At 36.5% G+C, this 21,160-nt stretch overlaps 1 protein-coding gene across 3 annotated transcripts in view; it reads right to left on the bottom strand.

Moving 5' to 3' along the window:
- Window positions 1–21,160, bottom strand: part of edil3a (EGF-like repeats and discoidin I-like domains 3a) — a 205,158-nt gene that overhangs the window by 106,406 nt on the left and 77,592 nt on the right. For all 3 annotated transcript variants that reach the window (XM_079872935.1, XM_079872936.1, XM_079872937.1), the window contains one exon: window positions 19,254–19,382. In XM_079872935.1, coding sequence (XP_079729061.1) covers window positions 19,254–19,382 — 129 coding nt within the window. The remainder of the gene's footprint in view (window positions 1–19,253; window positions 19,383–21,160) is intronic.

The following is a 21,160-nucleotide window of genomic DNA, read 5'->3' as shown; positions in this document are numbered from 1 at the left end:
GCACGCACGCACACACACACACACACACACACACACACACACAATCTAAAAGCTCATACAAAAGGCAAATGCTCTTCTTGATTATATCTCAAATAAACAAGCAAGACATGTAAAAATGTCTTCATGCACAAACACTCTTATTTGCTGGGATTATTCTCACCAGACTGCCTGAAGAACAAAACCCATTTCATGCTATTCTCTTTCATCTTGTATTACCACTTAGTGTAGCTGAAGGTTATTTTAAATAATTCATTGCCTGAGCTTGAGGGTGGAGATACAAAGTATTGCTGATCTCATAGGCACCGATACAACGGAAATGGTCGAGCACCCATGGAAAAACACGAGACATTCTCCATTTTTATCCAATCATTTTTAAAATAAATAAATAATTAAAAATGAATGCAGCTTTCAGACACGACTTTCATCTTGTTTTATTGTTAATTTGAGACCATTGCTATGGCATTATTTTAATGACAAATATTGAATAGAATATGGTACTATGGTTTCATGCTCGATTGTTCAAAAAACACATTATTTTTCACATATTTTACATTACTATTGCAGCACCTCTCTTCCCAGTCTGGCCCAAACGTGCCATGTAGTACCTTTTTTGATGAAGCCGTGAGATGAAAACAGGTGAATAAAAATGTGTTTTATGTTTGGTTGGTAATGTATCTTTTATAAGTATAATGTATCGCACGTGTGTATAATGTATGTGTACATTATAATGTATAATGTAATGTATAATGTATCGCACGTGCGTTTTGTGGTGTGGTGTGGTGAGGGGGATGGGGATGGAGGGGTTATGGAGTATGGGCTCCCACCGGCAGAAACATAAACCAGCGCCTATGGGATCGTTTACAGCAAACCCATTAACCCCCCCCCCCCCCCCCCCCCCCCCCCCAGAGCAAAGTGTGCTTTATATAAGTGTTAATACAGTTTTTCTGTATTTAAAAACAGTAATTAAGCATAATGTTAAATGTATTTTCCAACTAAGCACACATCACCAAAATGTCTGAAAGAACTCTGGAAAGCATCACCTTTTATTTAAAGTGTCATATACGTGTAAATACATCTGATAAAAAATTATAGAAAATATATGCTTTTCATTCTAATATTCAAGGAACATTTTAGTGACGTGTTGCAGAAGAGCCATGTAAAGGTTACATTGGAGAAAAATGTAGTGAGCTAAATGCTTTATTTCATTATTAAAATTATCCAGCACCAAAACAGCCTACACGGACAAGATCTGATAATGACAAAAACAAACATATGGTTATATAACAAGGGGTCAAGGTCGGATGGCTTAGCATGCCACTGTTAGAAAAAAAGAAAAAGAAAAAGAAAAAGCTATAAATACATACCGGTGAGATGAATGGGAATAGTTTACTTTCCCCAGGTGTATGTATAGACTTACACACACATAAAGCAATTAACAAATAAGAAACATCTGGGTTCAAATGAAGGGATGGATCTAGAAACAGAACGAGAACATGGGAAAATACAAGATACATGGATTAAAGATGATAAAAAACACACATGAAAAAGCCCTCAAAAAACCATTACAATAAAACAAAATGTTATTAAAATGTAATTTATTGCTGTGATGGCAAAGCTGATTGATTTTTTAGCATCCATTATTCCAGTCTTTCATTTAGTAATTTAAGAAAAATACAGACCCCAATATTATTACTGACCCCAACTTATATACTTATATATATTATTTTGGACAAGAACAGTAGAATACTGTTTATTATTTCAGTCCTGTTTTGCATTAGGTTTATTATCACGGCAGAACACATTATTGTGATGTTTGTGTGTGTGTGTGTGTGTGTGTGTGTGAGTGTGTGTGTGTGTGTGTGTTTTATTTAGAGCTCAATAATCAGAAGAACAAAAGTGTACCTTTTGAAAAGGTATAGCCCCAGTGAAAGCTTTCGTACCTTTTTTTCTGAGAGTGTACACCGTATAATCAAAGTCCAGAACAGAAAAAAATATATTAAATCTGGTATTATTAAAAAAAAAAAAAGGTGAAAGGTGAGAGGTGAAAGGTGCGGTTCATCCCCATTAATGTTTTCAGTGCTGTCAAGAGTTTAATTGTTTTTTCCTTGGTTTTCCATTGTATTTAGAGGGTTGTGATGTGTGTGGGCTGTCAGGAATCGGATCGTAATATGAATCTCCAGATGAGTTGGTCTTCCACAAAGTACTGGATCATTGAGCACTGTGGTAAGGCCACCCAGATTGTGAGAGAGCTTGAGAGCTGTGGTGATCAAGACTAAGGTTAGTTTGCATACTGCTGTATAAATAATAATAATAATAATAATAATACAATAAATAAATAAATAAATAAATAAATAAAAAAACACTACTTATGTTAATATGACATTATGTCAAGTGTATAAAGATTCAAGCAATGAGCATCAATCATGAAACACTTCTACAGTGTTGAGTCCAAATCTTGAATTCAAACGCAATTTCTTAAGAGTCTAATTTCAGCATACAGGCACACTTCAACCAAGGCTCTCAGAAAATGATGTCAAGGATAAAGGCTTCATCTACCAGTTTCATAATTATGAGATTGAGGAATAGGTGCTGTGAACAGGACATTGACTAATCATTTTGTGAATAAGGTAAGCACAATACCACTTCAAGCCTTGAAAAAGCCTATAAATCTAACTACCCTATTGTTATTATTATACATGTTTCTAATTAATTTCCCAGATAATGGAAATTACCCTGCCAAAAAATAAATAAAAAAATAACTACAAAAACAGACCTCGAGCACAATGACTAACACTCATGTGCTGTTTTTAATTACCAGAGTTTCAACTGATGCCAACAAAACTTTTTTTTTTGAAGGTTGAATAAAGTTCACTATAAAATGTTCTGTTTGGTAACTCTTCATGACGTAATACCACTAATTGGTTTTATTCAAGTCTAAAACATTCTTTAATGTAGCAATAGTCAGTTGCAATATATTTGTCCCGGATATGTGGCTGTAGAAAGCGCACAACGAAGGAGATGATGAAATACACAGTCTTTAATAACAAACTCAGGAAGAACAGTCACATACACGTTAAACACCAACAATAACCGACAAGGGACTGAACAGAAAAGGGAGTATAAATACACGGTAAATGAGGACACTAAACAGGAACAGCTGGACAATGATTAACTAATTAGAAACCATAGTGTCTTACGAGAATTAATACAGACATCACAGAAACTTGATTATGACAGAACATGATTATGACAATATTAGGTTTCCAAAATATATTTAAAGGTAGGGTAGGTAATCCTGTTCAGAAACATTTTTTTTTATACTGGGTGAAATGGTCCTTCCATTCTGATAGTAGTCAATACATTATGTGTTCAGAAAAAGGAATAGAAAAAATCTGACCTCTGTAGCAGCTGTAGGACAGTAAAAACTCTGACCAATCACTGCCATTCGGTGCGAATGTAAAGAACCAATCAGATGCCTTCATTGTCTCGTGCCCGAGCACCACTGCGTGCACAGCCCTGCGTGCACTCATCATCACATGTCACCGTTCCCGGAAATATTCAGCTCACTACACCGAGTAAGCAGGAGTTTGCGGCACAATGGCTGAGAAAATGCAGCAAAAAGTACCAATGCCAGCTTTGCTACTTTGCTAAACTACTTCCTCGGACCCTGCCCGCACTCTTGAACGACCTCCTCTGCTTCGTCCCCGACCCCGGAGTGGACCTGTCCTCGAACCGACGATGCGGTACTTGTCACCGGAGTGTAACGTTAGTCCTCATCAGAGTCAACAATGTTTTCATCATGGAAACTCTTACATGCAAAACACCGTATATGTTATGACTCTTACACGAAATTCACCTTCATCACAGTTTAACTGATGGTAATGGAAAAACGTGTATCAATGCAACCTAGCTTTGCCTTATAAATATAGCTCGTTACCTATAGCCTAAATATAGCTCGTTACCGAATCAAACAAAATATATTTTAAACTTTACCAGTATCGATATGCTAGCTTGATAGTGAGTACTAAAAGCCATCATATTTGTTTATATTCATAGTGATAAAGTTAGGTATTTTATTACATGTGATTCTGACATGATGTCACTGCATGCACTGCGCTCCTTCCTCTCCACTCGTCTCAGGTAAATAATAAATGCGTCTTCAGCTGAGCCTGAGCGTTTGGCGTCGCGCGTTCATGTGTTTTGGGGGCGTGGCTTTGGAAGGAGCCCAGAAGGGAGGGGGTGGAGTGAATGGAAATAATGACCTGTGTTTACAACAGTCGTGAGAGGTCTACAGACACTCGATTTTTATACTTTCTTTTTCAGAGTACTTACATTTTAATTATGTATTGGTATATAAAGACAGTTTAAACAAATTTGGAATGTTTTTTTTTCTGAACAGGATTACCTACCCTAGCTTTAAGTGTTGGATCAGGTAGAAATAGCTTTTTAAAAATAATTGCATCAGAATCCAAATGCTTATATGAAATCTTTAAGATGAAGTGAGTCATTTTGTCTCACTCGTGTCATCAACCATCATAGTGTGCAACAGTGCCTGCCCACTTTTCCAGCTACCTTGGTTCTGGAAATATTTTTCCCATTAAGTTTTCCCACAGGGATTAAAAAAAAAAAAAAAAGACAAAGGTACAAGAATGAGGGAAATAATCCCATGAAGCAGTGTGAAATATATAATCAAATAAAAAATGGTGGAGAAGTATGAAACTATTGATTTAAAGATGTTGATTATATAGATATAAACAATATTTCACGTTTGTTGCAAAATATAGATTGAGACAGATGGGGGACTGTCATTCGCATTTCTTTGGTGGAGTGCACGGGCGCCACATAGCTCTTTTGAATGCAGTTCTGCATAATGAAGATTGTTTCGCAGAATCATGGGTATTGTTAGCCTGGATGCCAGCCGAACTTAGCCCCGCCCACAATTTTTTTATGTCGGGTCCGTCGGGAAGTTCGGTCTGGACTTGATCCGTTGTGGAACTATTATGCCCGAACAAAAGCTGTTCGGACCAATCAAATTGTCAGGGCGGTCTTTATACTATGATGGACAGATGATCAACTGTAGCGTAATCATCCACGTCACCAAAGAGCGCTTGGGTTGAATTCGTTTACAACAAAGATGACTGTCACTGGATAATTGAGATTTCACGAGTTCACACTTACAAATAAGTCAGATAGAATAAATGAATATTTGGCGTGCTGTCCGAGGACAGGGCTCCGGGCTCGGTATTCGGCCCGAACCCAAAGTACTCCTCCCGTAATACTGGCTGTGGAAGAACAAGCTAAGAGGGAGTGGAGGGATGCTGAAAACTGTCAAGGAATGTTAGGTGAGTTGACAGAGTGAATTAATATATGCTTCCTCTTATGCTGATAGGGTAGACATGGTAATTGTTTGATGACAAGTTGATTGGATTGATTATTTGAACGTGCTCCTCCCGAACTTTGTTTATAAAACATCATGTGTAGATTCCGCATTCGCGTCTGTTATAGAAGACATCGACAGCTCATTAATTTGAAAAGAGAAACAGAGAACCGCGATCAAGGCATTTGTCAATTGGAAACATGAATGAAAAACATACGTCACTTACTACGTTGCTCTGATTAGTTGTAGGTCTATCCAATTGAGTGCAGTGGCATTTTCTTTCCTGGTTCGGTTGAAACACACCTCATAATCACAGCCCAATGGAGCAGTATCAGACTCACATTCTGACAAGAATCTGACTATGACGACGTCAGGCTAGGGTATTGTAAATTTTCACAAGGAATTCCATTTTGGAATAATGCAGGCAGATGGCTTTAAAAAAAAAAAAAAATTAAGGACAATTCTGTGAAATTAGTATAAACTTATTTATAGTTTTATAGTTGTCTCTGCTTATTAGGCTGACATAGGAGAAAGTATTTTAACATTGAAAAAATTACACACAAAGTCTGGTAATAATGGTACCCTTTGGATTTTCTGAACAGACAGTAAAAAAGTACACAGTGACACAGACAGACAGACACGCACACACATCCCCCTTCTCTCTGTCCCTCAGAGTGGTGCCTACAGGCATGCTCCTATTTATTATAGCAGAGGGAGCAGTTTGAGTCGATCTCTGAGCAGGTGAGGAGGTGGAGGATGAGCTGAGAGCTCTGTGAGGACAAACTCTCACAGACATGTCTGCATATCTCCACTCCGTATGCTATCAGTCGCGAGCAATAGAAATGTGGATTCAGGTAAACATTCCCACACATTCTGGAAGATGTGGCTCAGAAAATCAACAGTAATGCATAAGGCACAGTATAATTATATTATATCACCCCAAGTTATGCTATAAAGGATGATAGGATTAAATGAAGAGAGTCAAGATACTGATTGCATCTGCTTAACTTAAACTTTAAAGTGTATTTACAGAACGTGTTGTTTGTATTTGTGTAGAATTAGCCGAGATCATTTTAATGCTTTTGAGACCGAGATGCGGCATGATCTGGTATTATCTCGACATCATCTGCAAACTGTATAAAAACATATTCATGAATATTCTCTACGGACAGACTGCTATATTTTTTTTTTAAACCCACCAGGCAGCCAAGAAAACAAGCCACACAAGTGTCTGTCAATATTTAATCAAATACAGATCAGGTCCAAAAACCTTGCACATGTTCCCTCAATCCAGTTCAGTCGCTGTAACAGCTGGACTATTTTGTAAGAAACCGAAGATTGCTTATTGATCAAAGTACAAATTAAATCACCCAGCAGACTTCTTGCTCAGATATAAAAGTGCTGCCGTCTTTTGAGTTTTAGCCTAAGTGTAGTCCAGCCCACTCAAGATGCCCCTGCTTGAGCTTTTTAAGCATGCTTTATTATCTTTTCTTATATGCACTTCTTAAAATATGTTTTTGGCCTTTGGTCAGACCATGTGATATATCCCACAGACTTGGCTTGTATTGGATTTGATGAACTTTCTGCAAACACAATCTTCAATCATTAGGAGACAAACTGAAAGTACAGTTCTGCATGCTAAAACTCTTCAGCTTGAATAACCTTGAAAGAAACAGAACAAAGTGATCATTAATTGTACCATGCATAACAGTGGAGACCAGAAAATCTAGTTTATGGTCATTCATGTTATAATAATAATAATAAAATAAAATAAAAAATAAAAAACATTACAGTGTCTTAACAGTAGCCGCATTTAAGCTCAGACTAAAAATGCATCTATTTTACATCCTTTTCCTTCTTTTTCTTATTTTTTTTTATTTCTTTTTTCTTATTCATTATCCTTATTTCATTATTTTTTATATTCTTAAATTATTTAAAAACTGACTCTGTGTTTTTTTTTCACTTTTTTCATGTATGTGTAGATCACTTCAATTTGCATTGTGCAAATGTACTAAACCTAACCAGTTACTTCCATCCTAACCATGCATATTAAAGCTATTTATTTATTTTAAGTGTTTTTTTTTTTTGTGTGTGTGTGTGTGTGTGTGTGTGTGTGTGTGTGTGTGTGTGCGTGTGCTAACCAGCTACACAACACTACATGTTGGTTGCTTTGTTTCTACCTAAAAAATAAAATGGGAACTAAGATGTAAAAAATGGGAACTAAGAAATCAAACATTATCAATTATGAAGAAAGAGAGATTGCTGGTGGTTTCTTGTCACAGGAGTCTTGCCTGGATAATAGCACACAGATGAATGGAATAATATTAATAATGTTTATCATGACATTGTAATGTTTACTGTTCTAAACAGTGGCGGTCAGGAGGACTGTTTAGGCTTGCACAAGTGAGAATGACAACTGGCTGGTGCAAAGTAAACACAATTTGTATACAAAGAGCTTTCAGTGATGACATGAACAATGCACTACGTGTCATATCACATCAAAGGCTTGTAGTTCAAAGACACAATTTGGGGCTTATTAGCATCATAACTAATACCAGTAATACAAAATGTACTGATTCCCCTCTCTTCCTTTTCCAGCCTGACAATATCCACATGCTTCTCTGCCTGCCAATAGCTTGTCGAGACATGCCATTATAATAATTGGCCGTTCGCTCTCCATTCCCGGTTGGCCTGCCAATCTGCCCATTGACACAGTGGGAGCATGGCAGCCCATCATTCCAGTAATGACAACACAGCAGAGATTCAAGCTGGATTTCACCAATAATAATGATTATGGTAATAGAGCTAACCACCAGTGGGTCTCGTCATCCATGGGATTTCACAGAAACAGGACACTAACTAAGGGAAAAGTTTTACAGAATTCAGAAATGATGAATAAAATAAATCTGAATGTTTGAATGTATAATATATGAATGTATATAAGAATGTATACTCTGAACCCCTCTGGTTCTACTCGCACCTCTCGAGCGGGATTCAAACCAGCATGGGAGGCGGGCATGTTAACACACTCTAAAAAATGCTGGGTTGTTTTTTAACCCAGAATGCTGGGTCAAGTCTGTTGGGTAATTTTGTTGGGTTATTTTATCACATTTAAAACACCTTTGGGTAGTTTTAATTTTCCAGTTTTTGGGTTAAACCTGCTGGGTCGCAACGCTGGGTTGTTTCACGAGCTTCCCGCCTTGGAGATGTTTAAATTCGCTCCCAAGCTGTCATTTTGAGAGGACAAAGGGGCAAAGCAGCTGGGTGCAACTGTTTTAAGGTAAGTTTATATAATGTTTTATTTTATTTTTTCTTAATAATTAGTTTGAATTAGCACAATTATAACTTTTTTCGCACCAATAATTCTTAAACTTATATAGTCAGACTAAAATTGGTGATGCAACTTACGACAAACGGCTATTAAGTTACCTCAGAATCAGATATTGACTCGCATAGTCATTTTAATGTGAGACGACAGATTAATACAGTTAATGATTCTGTATCACACGGAATTATGAAATATGTGAATATCTGTGAAAACAGAGGAAAGAGTCGTTTCTGTCACTGACAAGCGAATTGAACAAAGTGAGTCGAGTCACTCAAAACAAAACAATTGAGTAATATGACTCGCTGCTCTTAGGTAAAACGCCTGCAATTGTCCTTACCGACATGTAAAATACATAAAAAGTAGCCTACGTAAATGTCGTGGGACCGCAGGTATAAAGTAAACTACCATCCGGTTCAAATAAACCGGTTCACACTTGCAAGTTTGAAACAAAATGATTCCCGGAAATGAATCGACTTATCAGCACCGCGAACACTTTCAAAGTGCGTGCGTGCTTACATCAGTGCCGTGGGTTGGACCAGTGAGGTGATTTGGTGTGGTACAAAAAGTATTTTTTACATAGGCTACATAAATTCGTTTTTGGTAAGTGATGTAATTTAAAATTTCGTTTTTTTTTCCTAGTTAGAAAACCATATGGATATGAACTCTTCTCTTCGAGTGGCAGTTACCCAGTCTTATCGACAAGTTTAACGGTAAGTTCATGTTTATTATACACTTTTGCTGCTTTTACATCTATAATTGACTGCCTGTGATAATCAACTCAACCTCGCGAAACTTAACACATAGAAATTTGATCCGTGCTTAAATATAGGTAACTGGTAGCTCACAAGGCTGCCAACTTCTGAATTTAGCAATTTATACCTAAGCTTGTGGTTCGATTCCGATCTTGATTCAATGTCGATTCATTTGGATAAATATCAGTAGCTACATGTTCATTTTTTAATGAACCTACTATTCAAACCTACTATAGTATGGCCCTGCTATTCTTTTTAATTTTTTCAACTTTAGTTAGTGTGTTGTGTTGCTGTTTGCATAAAAAAGATCTGTAAGGTTACAAAAATCAGTCACTCCAAAGTGAGATAGCCTATTTTATGTAACAAAATTTTAAGGATTGCATTTAATTTAGAAAAATTGAATCAGTCTTTGGAAAATATTCCACAAGGTGATGTTTGTTGTTTTAAATCTTCAATACAACATAAAAGGCAAGGTATTTAGTATCATTATTGCATATTTATTTTTTATGTCTGTAGCTTATTGCACAAACTTAAGTATATTTGTTGTAGCTGGTCCTGTTTCTGAGATGTTATGTCTCTTTTCTTTTCTGCAGAGAATAGAGGTGATTTTGCTCTTTTGGTCCTTCCCCTTCTTCTTCCTGCCACAGTGTATTGGTCAGAAGGTAAATCGGCCATCTATTGACGAAGCTAGAAAGGCTTTCATTGATCTTCAACTAGTGAGTATAAAACCGCATAACTGCTATTTAAATTGCATTGTAACCTGTCTGGAACTGCCTGTTCATTACGCAAGGGATACTGTACATCCAGCCAGTTGATATTGCAGAATAAACTTCAACAGGGTAATCAACACAAAGTGGAGGGATCTCGTATCACCCTGAAGGAGTTTATTTTGTGATGAAAACTGACTGGATATACATTACCTCAAAACAATTCCTGTTAAGCAACTTTGATCCTAGACAAAAAAACAAGATCAAACAAGACATAATGTAAAGCATACCACTTATTATATGGCTTTTCGCCAAATAAAAATATTGATTGTTGAAATCATGATAAACTCCATTTCATGATAAACTTCACACAGTTATTGAACTGAATTGAATCAACACTGAACTGACTTCAACTGAATAATGAAACCGTTGCCATTTAAACAATCTGCATTGTTGTGTTTATTTTCTTTTATAGGTTGGAACGAACATGGTGGAGTTTCTAAACCGGGCAGAGTCTACATAACCCATGTCTAAGAGTCGTCTTCTTCTTCGGAGTCAAAAAAAAAGTAAATTTCACTGTGTACATACTGTAAAATAGGCCTACAATTTTGCACATCTGTGAATTTCACTTTAATTTCCTAAGAATTAAATGGTATAAATTACATTGTTCAAAACTAATTTTCTTTCTTTCTTAACTGTATTTGACTTTATTTAACTATACTTGTGTACATTTTTGCATATTTTAAAAATGATTTTGCATTTGCTGACTTTAAAATGAATTGTCTGTTGATTTCACTGCGTATTTAGACCGTTACACATGTAATAGTTAAACGTATAAATGTCATTGTTCAGAACTAATCTTCTTTCTTTCTTTAATTGTATTTGACTATTTAATACTTGATGTATTTTTAAATGATTTTGCATTTGCTGAATTTAAAATATAATTGTCAATGTCACTGTATTTAAACCGTTAAACATGTAATAGTTTTAGAACTAATCTTTATTTATTTATTAAAACTGACAATATTGAACTACTTTGATGTCAGCACTAAATGATTTTTGCATTTAAATTTAATGTGCAGTTTGTTGTCATTGTTGCCAATTTTAACACATTTGTGAATGTCAGTTGACAAGCATTAAAAATTATTTTAAGTCTAAACATGTTCTTCATTGTTTCTTAATTCAAAGTTTTACAGTAAAGCACAGGTGAAATTATAAGAAAAAGAAAAATAACCCAGCAAAAATAACCCAGAATAGCAAATCCATTAATGGTAAAAAAATTACTACATCTTGGGTTTCTAGACAACCCAGCCTGCTGGGTTAAAATGTCACTGGGTTAATTTAACCCAGCATGTGTTCTGTCCAATATTTACCCAGCACTGGGTTGCCAATTGGGTTGTTTTTAACCCAGCCAATTTTAGAGTGCAAGGACGATAAAGACTGCAGCCTTTAGCATCAGTAACTAGTGCGCCTTTTGAGGCCAGGGGTTTGAGGTTTACTCACACAGGTCTTAATAGCTGGCCTCCATTATACTCATCCCCTAAACCTCACTGCCATATGGGTCACGGCACCAATGTAACCCCACTGGACCTACTCGCACCGCTCCGGGTGGGATTCATACCAGCGTCTCCGGCAAGGGAGATGGGCACACTAACAAAGCAGCTAAAGACTGCAGTCTCTAGCGTCTGTCGCTAGTGCGCCTCTTGAGGCCAGGGGAGTGAGGTTTACTCGCACAGCTCCTACTAGCTGGCCTGCGTTACACTCACGCCCCAAACCTCATTTCCATCAAGGTCACGGCACCAATGTAACCCCACTGGTCCTACTCGAACCACTCCGAAAGGGATTCAAACAGCATGGGAGGCGAGCACGCTAACAAAGACGCTAAAAGACAAAATGTGAAATACTGTTAAAGGTGAACAAGTATTTTCCAGCACGAAAATGCCATCATAATTTGTTCACCCTCATGTCATTCCAAACCTGTGGAGCATAAAAAAAATATATTTTGAAGGATGTTTCAACTTTTAAAACAGCATTGGGCTCAATTGACTTGCAATTTATAGACAACAACACCTTAAGACATTTTTCAAAATATCTTCTTATATGAACATCATGAGGGTGAATAAATGATGACAAAATGTTTCCTTTTTGGGTGAACTATCCCTTTAGGTCAGAGCTGTGAGGTACAGAAAGAAATTTGTACATCTGTGAGCAGTATTACAGCCATCCAAGAGTAATTCAGTAATTAATCCAAACATACTGCTTATACGTCTCCCCGGGATCCTGATTGGTCAATCACTGTCTTTTGTGGTCAAATATATTTTGTATAATGACAGTATAATAAAAAATATTTAAACACTTCAAATCAATATTTCATGGCCATTTATTTATTTGGCAAGCCATGTAATGAGCGAGACAGTGTAGACTGAGCCGGTCATTATCTGTAAGGTTTATCTGCTTCCCACTGAGCCAAAGAACACCCCTTATACAAGATACAATCACTGTAACACACAACCTCCCTGCTTAGTTGTTTAAAAAAAAAAAACATTAGGATACATTTTGTGATAATGGCAGACTGACTATAGGCCTACATATTGTAGGTACCATCCAGTAATTGAATCAGACCTCAACATTTCAATCCATAACAATGCATATGAAACAGGGATTATTATCTTCTTTGTCCAGTACTGTTGATCCTGAATGCTCTCAATAGCAAGGTTACATTGGCTGGCCATGCTAGAGATAATGTGCAAAGCTGTGAAATTGTTCTTGATGCTCACAGTTCAAATGAGCCATGTCTTTATATGTAGCCTGAAAATACCTGTGACATGCTGGAAAATGAAATCACATTAGCTAAAAGTGGATTGCTACAACAATGTCTTATATCATTCTGGGCATGAACAGAACATGTTTAGATTAGAGGGAAAAGCATGACGTTTAACTAAGAACTGTGAATGTTCCTGTGATGGTTTAGTTTAAGTGTGATGATTTTGCTAATTGAATATGATTGAGAATAATTTTGCTACATTTATAGATCCTAATAACACGAAAATGAATTACCCTAACAAAATATTTGTTCTAATTAATGAAATACTTAATTCTGAATAAAATGTTGAAAGTTCAATTAGCAAAATATAAATGAAATTAAAATGCAACTCCTTAGACTCTACTCCTTAGAACAACTTTCAACCTCAAGAACAACAAAGTTCAACAAAGTTACAACAAAGTTCAACCTCAAAAAGTAAGCATAATCTGGAACTTTGATCGATAATTTCAATCATAGACTCAGAAGTCACTATTTTTGATTTACATTTACATTTATTCATTTAGCTGACGCTTTTATCCAAAGCGACTTACAATTGCTATATATATGTCAGAGGTCGCACGCCTCTGGAGCAACTAGGGGTTAAGTGTCTTGCTCAGGGACACATTGGTGTCTCACAGTGGATTCGAACCCGGGTCTCTCACACCAAAGGCATGTGTCTTATCCATTGCGCCACTCCACCCCTTAAAATAGCATCTGGTTTGATTTCTACTTCTTTACATATATCTACTGTGTAATGTTAATTGTTGCTTGTGTGCAGCTGTACGGAATGTGTCTAAGTCAAAATCAAATCAATTACCTCGAGAACAGAGCAGACCAGCCACTAAAACACAAGGCAGCACCATTATGTATTTTAGGAAAAGTTGTGTGGCTGTTTTGGGTTTTGTTGTTTGCCAATTAACCTGAGGTAATATAGATTTCTTTTCATGTTTCATGCTCCCCTGAAAGTGCTTTTTTTTTTTTTTTCTATTTCCACACTGACTCCAATGTCATTTCCATTCGTAACAAAGGACCAGCATTCAGAACAGGGCTTATTCTTTGCTGATAAAATCCCAGTAACTCAATTTTATCAGTCCTATTAAGCCTGTCAGCAATTACAAAGACTGCTCATGGCTGCAACAAAGCCCACTAAGCTGTCATTCTTGGGGCTCTATTATCACTTTCCTTTTATCATTTAATTGCAGGAATTACCCAGAAACTAGATTTGGTTACCTAATGTCTTTAGATACTGTATATGTGCCAATCCATTTCAACGAGTAGAAAAGAAATTGGATCTCATTGTAGACCTTTAGTTGTTTTGAGACGTACTGATGGAGCAGAGCTTTACTCAGCTTAACTGAAGGTAATCACACAAGGCTGATGACAGTCTTTCAAAGTTGGCTTTGATAAGGCATGCAGTCTTCTTTCGAAGAAATGTTTGTCTTCTGCTGAATGTTTATGACTATGCACAAGGGACATCTTGTAAACACACAGAAACCTGGTAATTTTCAAGTGTCTACAACTTTACATAAAACAAATGAGTCACTGATCTAAACAATCCTTCAATTATACTAAAATGTCAAACAGCCATGTTTGGTCAAACAAATTATTATTGTATTTTGATGGAAGAACTTGGCATTGGAGAAACTGCAGGTTATATGCAAAACAGTTTACTGTTTCCTCTTTCCACTACTATAATCCTTTCCTTAGGAACATTACTTTTTTTTTTTTACTCCTCTTCTCCTCCCACATCTTTGGACACCCATTGCAATGTTTACTAGCTCCTGCCCAAATGCACCCTTGGCCATCGTAATCCCCTCACCTGTGCCCCATCTGCCATTATCATGAATCTCGTCCAACAGCGGCCTTAACAAATGCTTGCATCCTAATCTATTGCAGATATTATAGAATATATCATTTATATACAAAAATATAATTTTAATAGAATACTAGAATAATTAGTCAACATAATTATTTACTTATAAAATTATCTTTATTTGTATGTTTTCTAAAAGGTTTACCTTCTTAAATCTTTCCTTTGTTTTAATAATCCATGATACAATGCTGTTTTCTCTGCTCGTTTCTCGACGATCGTTGTTATTCCAATGGCATGAGTCTGAACCAATGAAATGTGATTGTCAAACTCATGCTGATGTAAACAAAAGCACGTTGCTAAACAGTCACAATAACGTGTTTCGGTAAAAATACCCCGCGCTGTGGCGCATTGTGGTCTCATGGAAGCATGCTCTGAATACACAAAAAGTCAACGGCAGAAATTTCAAATTTTCAAGCTTTTAGTTCAATATTTCATTGATATATACCTGTTTTGTAATGGATATGGATGATAGTGAGAGGGCTCAGTCAGTGGCTAATTCTTTAAATGCAATGTGGTCGGCGAATCTTGTCGGAGCAATTGACATGGAACATTTTGCTCAACTTATTAATGACTACTTCGGTCCGGGGCGGATTTAGGTATGGGCGACATGGGCAGCTGCCCAGGTTGGCATCTTGCGGGGAACACACGGGGGCGGCCACAAAAAAGTAAGGAGTAGAGGGGGTTGATTTACGTCACCTTGGGACGTCCAGTGGGGTGGCGTTAGTTGGGAAAGCGGGAGAAGTTCTAAATCAGCACAAATTGAAATCATGGATTAGAAAAAAGGTCTAAACCACCAGGGGCCGGTTGCACCATATAGACGTACACCCGGTTTTAATACTAGACTGGACGCAAAATCCGTTTTAAGTCCTGCGTAAAAGTAATACCTGTTGCACCATCTGGACCTCGCGTACGTCTGAGGCTAAATCTTTTTTGGACAGTCAATCTTTTACTTTCATTTTCAATCACAAAGTATATCTTCAGGGAAAACAATCAAAGAAAACATGCCTAAAACACCTCATAGTGGGCATTATATAAAACACAAAGGGGAAAGAACTGCATGAGATTGCTTAATTTAACAGCTTCATCTAAAAACATACACAATCTTAAGATAAATTATTCTGAAAAGAGTGTTTTCCAACACAGACAAGATTACAGTAGTTTAATATCTGCAAATTACTTTTTACTGCAGACGTGAGCTGCAACGTTAGTGATTATTCGCGCTGGATAATATAACATCGTTAGATCGATCACGGATGTGTCTCAATACACTCTGCCGACACAGGTAAATGACCTAACACAAAATTTCTGTATGTAATTATGTTGGACATATCTGGGATTATTGGGCACAGAAATTGTATACCATGCATCATCTTGCTTGGAGGGACGTGCTTGGAAATAATATTTCATAGCAATCAATTTTTAGCCAACCAGTAAATCATTTAAATTAAGTTACTAACAAAAACAATAATATCTAACACATAACATATGGGCGTAGAACACGTGGGGGATGTGGAAGACATGACCCCCTCGCTTTCAATAAAATGTAAACTCTTTCCCGCACTTTTTTTCGGGCAAGTGTGTTCTAGACTTAATCTAGACTTAAATTCAAATTGACAGACAAAGTGAATTAAGTTGTAAGCACATACCTTAAAAAAATCTGTATTCAGAAATCAGAATGAGCACTTTAGACATTTGCAGTAGGCTTATATATAGTTCTCTCACACTTTTAATATTAATAAGCAGGAACAATTCCCAACTTTAACTAAATACTGCAGTAGGCTATAATGTATCAGAGTGTCCATGCGCAGTTGCCGCCTGGTCACAGTTTCAGGGGCTGTTAACACGACACCGTTTTCAACTAAAAACGTAAAACTTTTTATTCATTTTGGCCGTTCGTTTACACAACAACAGTGTTTTGGGAGCCTGAAAACACAAACTTTTGAAATCGGGTTTTAAAGCGCAAGTTTTTGAAACCGGTCTGCCTGTAAACAAAGCAAATCTCTGAAGGTTCAGTCTATAGTGCTTCATCGCCATCTAATGGCCTGGCAGCAGAATACAGCGTTTTTAGTCGTTTTTGCAGATCCATGTGAACTGGGATCGTTTTGACAATGGTGTCGTCTGTACGTGGAAAACTCAAAGGAAAAACGTCTCAGTTTTAAGCATATTGTTGTCATGTAAATGTACCATTAGTTGGTGCAACAGGTGTAAATCTTTATCGGAAGGTTGGACGTAGCTAAACCCAGCGTAGAGATTACACCCAACTTTTTTACGTCCAGCTGGGGAGCACACAGTGCACCATCCAAGCTAGAACCACCACTGACAAAAACAAGATAATTGTGGACATTAATGCAGCAAATCTTGAACAATGGTTGGGCATGGATAAAATGTATAAAATTAACTTTGTTACTGTAGATGTGTTGATCACTGTTAATCTGGCCACACATACATGCAGGAAAAATCATGAAAATTAGTTCACAGAATTTAGTCTTTTTTTATATATATATACAGTATTTGTTAACATGAGATGGGCAAATTTGTTTTTTTTAATTGTTATTATTGATATTTTGTTGCATAATTTTGCTACATGGTTTGCTACATGGGTAGACCTTAACCAGTGACATGCTTCTCAAACTGACTGAAAACATCAGTTAGGTAACAATGTTAAATATTCTCTCTTCTTCACTTTTTTCTGTTACCATTTGACATTTCCTCCCTCAAAACTGAAATAAAAATATAATAAAAACAATATAAAAAACACACACAAAATAGTATAAAAAATATAAAAATAAAAACGAATTCAAAATATGAATAAAAAAGTTAATAGTATCTCAATGACACACAAGCAACACAGCAAAATGGTTTCCACACATTGACAATAGACACAATCAATAGACAATAGAAAGGATCCCCTGGATTAAACAATTATTACTGAGATCATTTTAAGATTAAGGAGTAAGACAGAGACACTATGAGTTACAGCAGTAGAACAGTTAAGGAGCTTATATTCAAATCCCTTTTTATCTCTGGTTTGTCTTCCAGCTTGTATCCACACACAATCATACACACTTAATATGCAAGAGTAAAATGTTGATTTTTCTGCCTTTTTTCTGCTGGAGTGGCAAAATATCAGACAGCTTCTGACCATATGTTCAGTAGAGGAGAAAAAAAAAAAAAACACAACTGAAAATAAATCAGGCAATAACATCTGCCTTTGTTTGCCGTAATCACAGCAAAAAGCAATGTGTGTGCACTTGCATTTGAGTGGATGTATAAATACAAACATAAATTATATTAGACCAGTAAAATAAACTCTAAAAAAACTGCTTAATGAATGTGATATTTGTTAATATGACACTACCAATGAAATACTGTTTAATAATAAGAGGAAATATCATTGTCTGCATATGAAATTGCTTACATTAACTGTCTGACAGTAAAATTTCATCTCCCATGGCCTCATGGGATAGTAAAGTGTCCACTTGATGCACATTTCAGAATCTCAGAGGAAGTATGTCACCCGGTTACTTTTTTCTGAATACTGTGAATTTCGACATGCTACTCTTTTCGCATACTGCTTTTCGCCTTAAGTATTTGAATGCAAGGCATGTGTTTTTCCCTCAATCTTAAATAATTTGACTTGAAAACTAAATATGAAATCACATGCAGAATGTAACGTAAGGATTAGATTAGTTTTTGACATCTAATAAAATAACTACAGAAAAAAAAAAAGCATGTTTTTTTCGGTACTCCACGAAAGATTCCGTCACATCTGTGATGTTGACCAATAGGAGCACAGAAGCTCTTCCGTACACAGCTTTCAAATATGATGAAATGAAAAAGAGATGATGGAACTATTGAAACAATACTACTGCAGCAATACTATAATGTTTCCTTGAGGGACTACCACGACAGAGTGAAAAAAGATGAATGCTGGCGAACTAGCGGAGGTGCTTCAGCAACCCGGTGAGTACTGGAATTAGCATTAAGCTAACACGCCGCTTTGGTAGCCATTGTTTGTTTACACTCTTGTTTCCGGAAGTCATTTGCTAGTTCCGCCTTCTCGGTGACATCATGTATGTCGTTAAAAACAGCAAGTGATGATTGGTCGGAAGCAACATGTAGTCTGACGCATAGGGCACAACACGAAACGACACAAGAATTTAGGAGTGAAAATTGCATAAATCTGACACTTGCCACCCATGCTTCACAATCGGTCAAAAAAAGATGTTCTCCCATATCATATGAGTGCAGCATAGAGACTAGCTTTTGATAGGGAACTAGGCATGTTTACATAAGATGCATTCATGTGTTCAGAAAAAGTGGAGCACAATATAACAACTGAATGCAGCTACAGTAGTCATCGAACAACCCTCCCACCCCAACAGCGTTGTATAAGTTACTGTATGAACTTACTGTGTTGGCAATGGATTCCGTTAAAGCCTGATGGGCACTTGCAGACGTATCCAATGAATGTGTCGCCCCTGAACGTTTCACTGATTTCACAGGTGCCTCCATTGTGACAAGGGTTTGGATGACAGGGTCCTGTAATATAGACAAATATAAATAAGTAGACGGACTTTTTTTTATGTATGCAGGTTTTTACAACCCACATAATGGGTTAGATGAACAGATGGGTTAGAAACAGACATCAGCAGTTTATAACATGGCTTGCAGTGTAAGCGCTTGCATCTCAAGCACTTGAGGGATAAAGGATATCTTGGGCACTGCATTACTTCTGTGTCAACACACACAGAGAGAGAGAGAGAGAGAGAGAGAGAGAGAGAGAGAGAGAGAGAGAGAGAGAGAGAGAGAGAGAGAGAGAGAGAGAGAGAGAGAGAGAGAGAGAGAGAGAGAGAGAGAGAGAGAGAGAGAGATCTGGCATTTCACTCACTCGCTACAATCCGTCAGAGAGTTAAATCGGAGCAGAAATTAATCAAATTATATGAGTATGTGAAAAGGTCAAGGTAAGGTTATAGAGCAATGCTATTTGACAGGATGTCAGTTTAATGACATTATAAGTAATTGATTGATTCAGTGAAAGTATGACAGATGTGGCATATATTAGGTAAGTAGATAATATGTTGCATATGTACACTTAATGTAATGTGCCTTGGCAGGAGGATTGTCTCCCCTCAGCTGGATTCCGTTTCCACTTGAGTTTGTTTTCCCTCTTTTACGCTGTAAAATATGAGGTGATTTACAGACTTTTTGGAATCAGATTCCAATACTTATTTTTTTTTTTTTATAAGTAAATCTCCAGGGTGAACTTGAAAGTAAAGATGTCATGATTCCAGCAATATAACAATTACCAACTTAAATATTTAAGATAATATTTTCTGTGCAAATTGTATGCAAAACTAATCGATTGTCGAGTTCACGCGCATTGGTTTAGTACCTATGATCATGCGCGTGAACTCGACAATCGATTACTATGGACTTTGACCGAAAACAGGATGTAAATACAGGTATGAGCGCTGGCTAAATAAATATCATTTTTATTCATATCTTTCACATCTACTGCAGTCAGATTCACCCGTGTTCACTCTGAAGGAATCACTCACATGACCTGTGCACTTGTAATGACACATTAAGGATGTTAGAGGCTAAAAGCAGGTTTAAAACTTGCCCCATTGAAGTCAACAGGGTGCAAATTTTAAAAAGAGGATAACACGGTGTAGGCAACACCAATTTTTGTCGTTGTTCTCTGTATTGACAGCACTCCAAATGTACAAAAAAATTAGCTCAATGTTAAAATTGACCGGAGTTCTCCTTTAATCCTACCCTAACCCTATAGTAAGTACATGTACTTAAATACATAAATTACACAGTACTTAAATAAAATTACACTGTAACAATGACACCAAAAATAAAGCTTAACCTTATTTTATTTTGTTCAATATAAACTATATATTGTGAGTAATATTTATCTATTTATATGGGAATGTCGGGGGTCAGTAAGATTTTTTAAATGATTTTGAAAGAAGTTTCTTCCTCATTAAGGTTGCATTTATTTTGAATACAGCAAATAAAAAATACATAACAAATACAGTACAAACATTAATAAATAATACTACAATTAAAAATAACTGTTTAATACATTTTAAAATATAATTTATTCCTGTGATAGCAAAGTTGAATTTTCAGCATTCATTACTTCAGTGTCACATGATCCTTCAGAAATCAATATAATATGCTGATTTGCTGCTCAAGAATCATTGAACGTTTCTTATTATTATCAATGTTGAAAACAGCCATGCTGTTTTTGTGGATACCACTTTTTAAGGAATATTTGATAAATAGAAAGTACAAAAGAACAGCAT

The sequence above is a fragment of the Squalius cephalus genome (genome assembly GCF_949319135.1).
Source record: "Squalius cephalus genome assembly, chromosome: 5".
Taxonomy (NCBI): domain Eukaryota; kingdom Metazoa; phylum Chordata; class Actinopteri; order Cypriniformes; family Leuciscidae; genus Squalius; species Squalius cephalus.
This window is presented reverse-complemented; position numbering and strand designations above follow the sequence as displayed.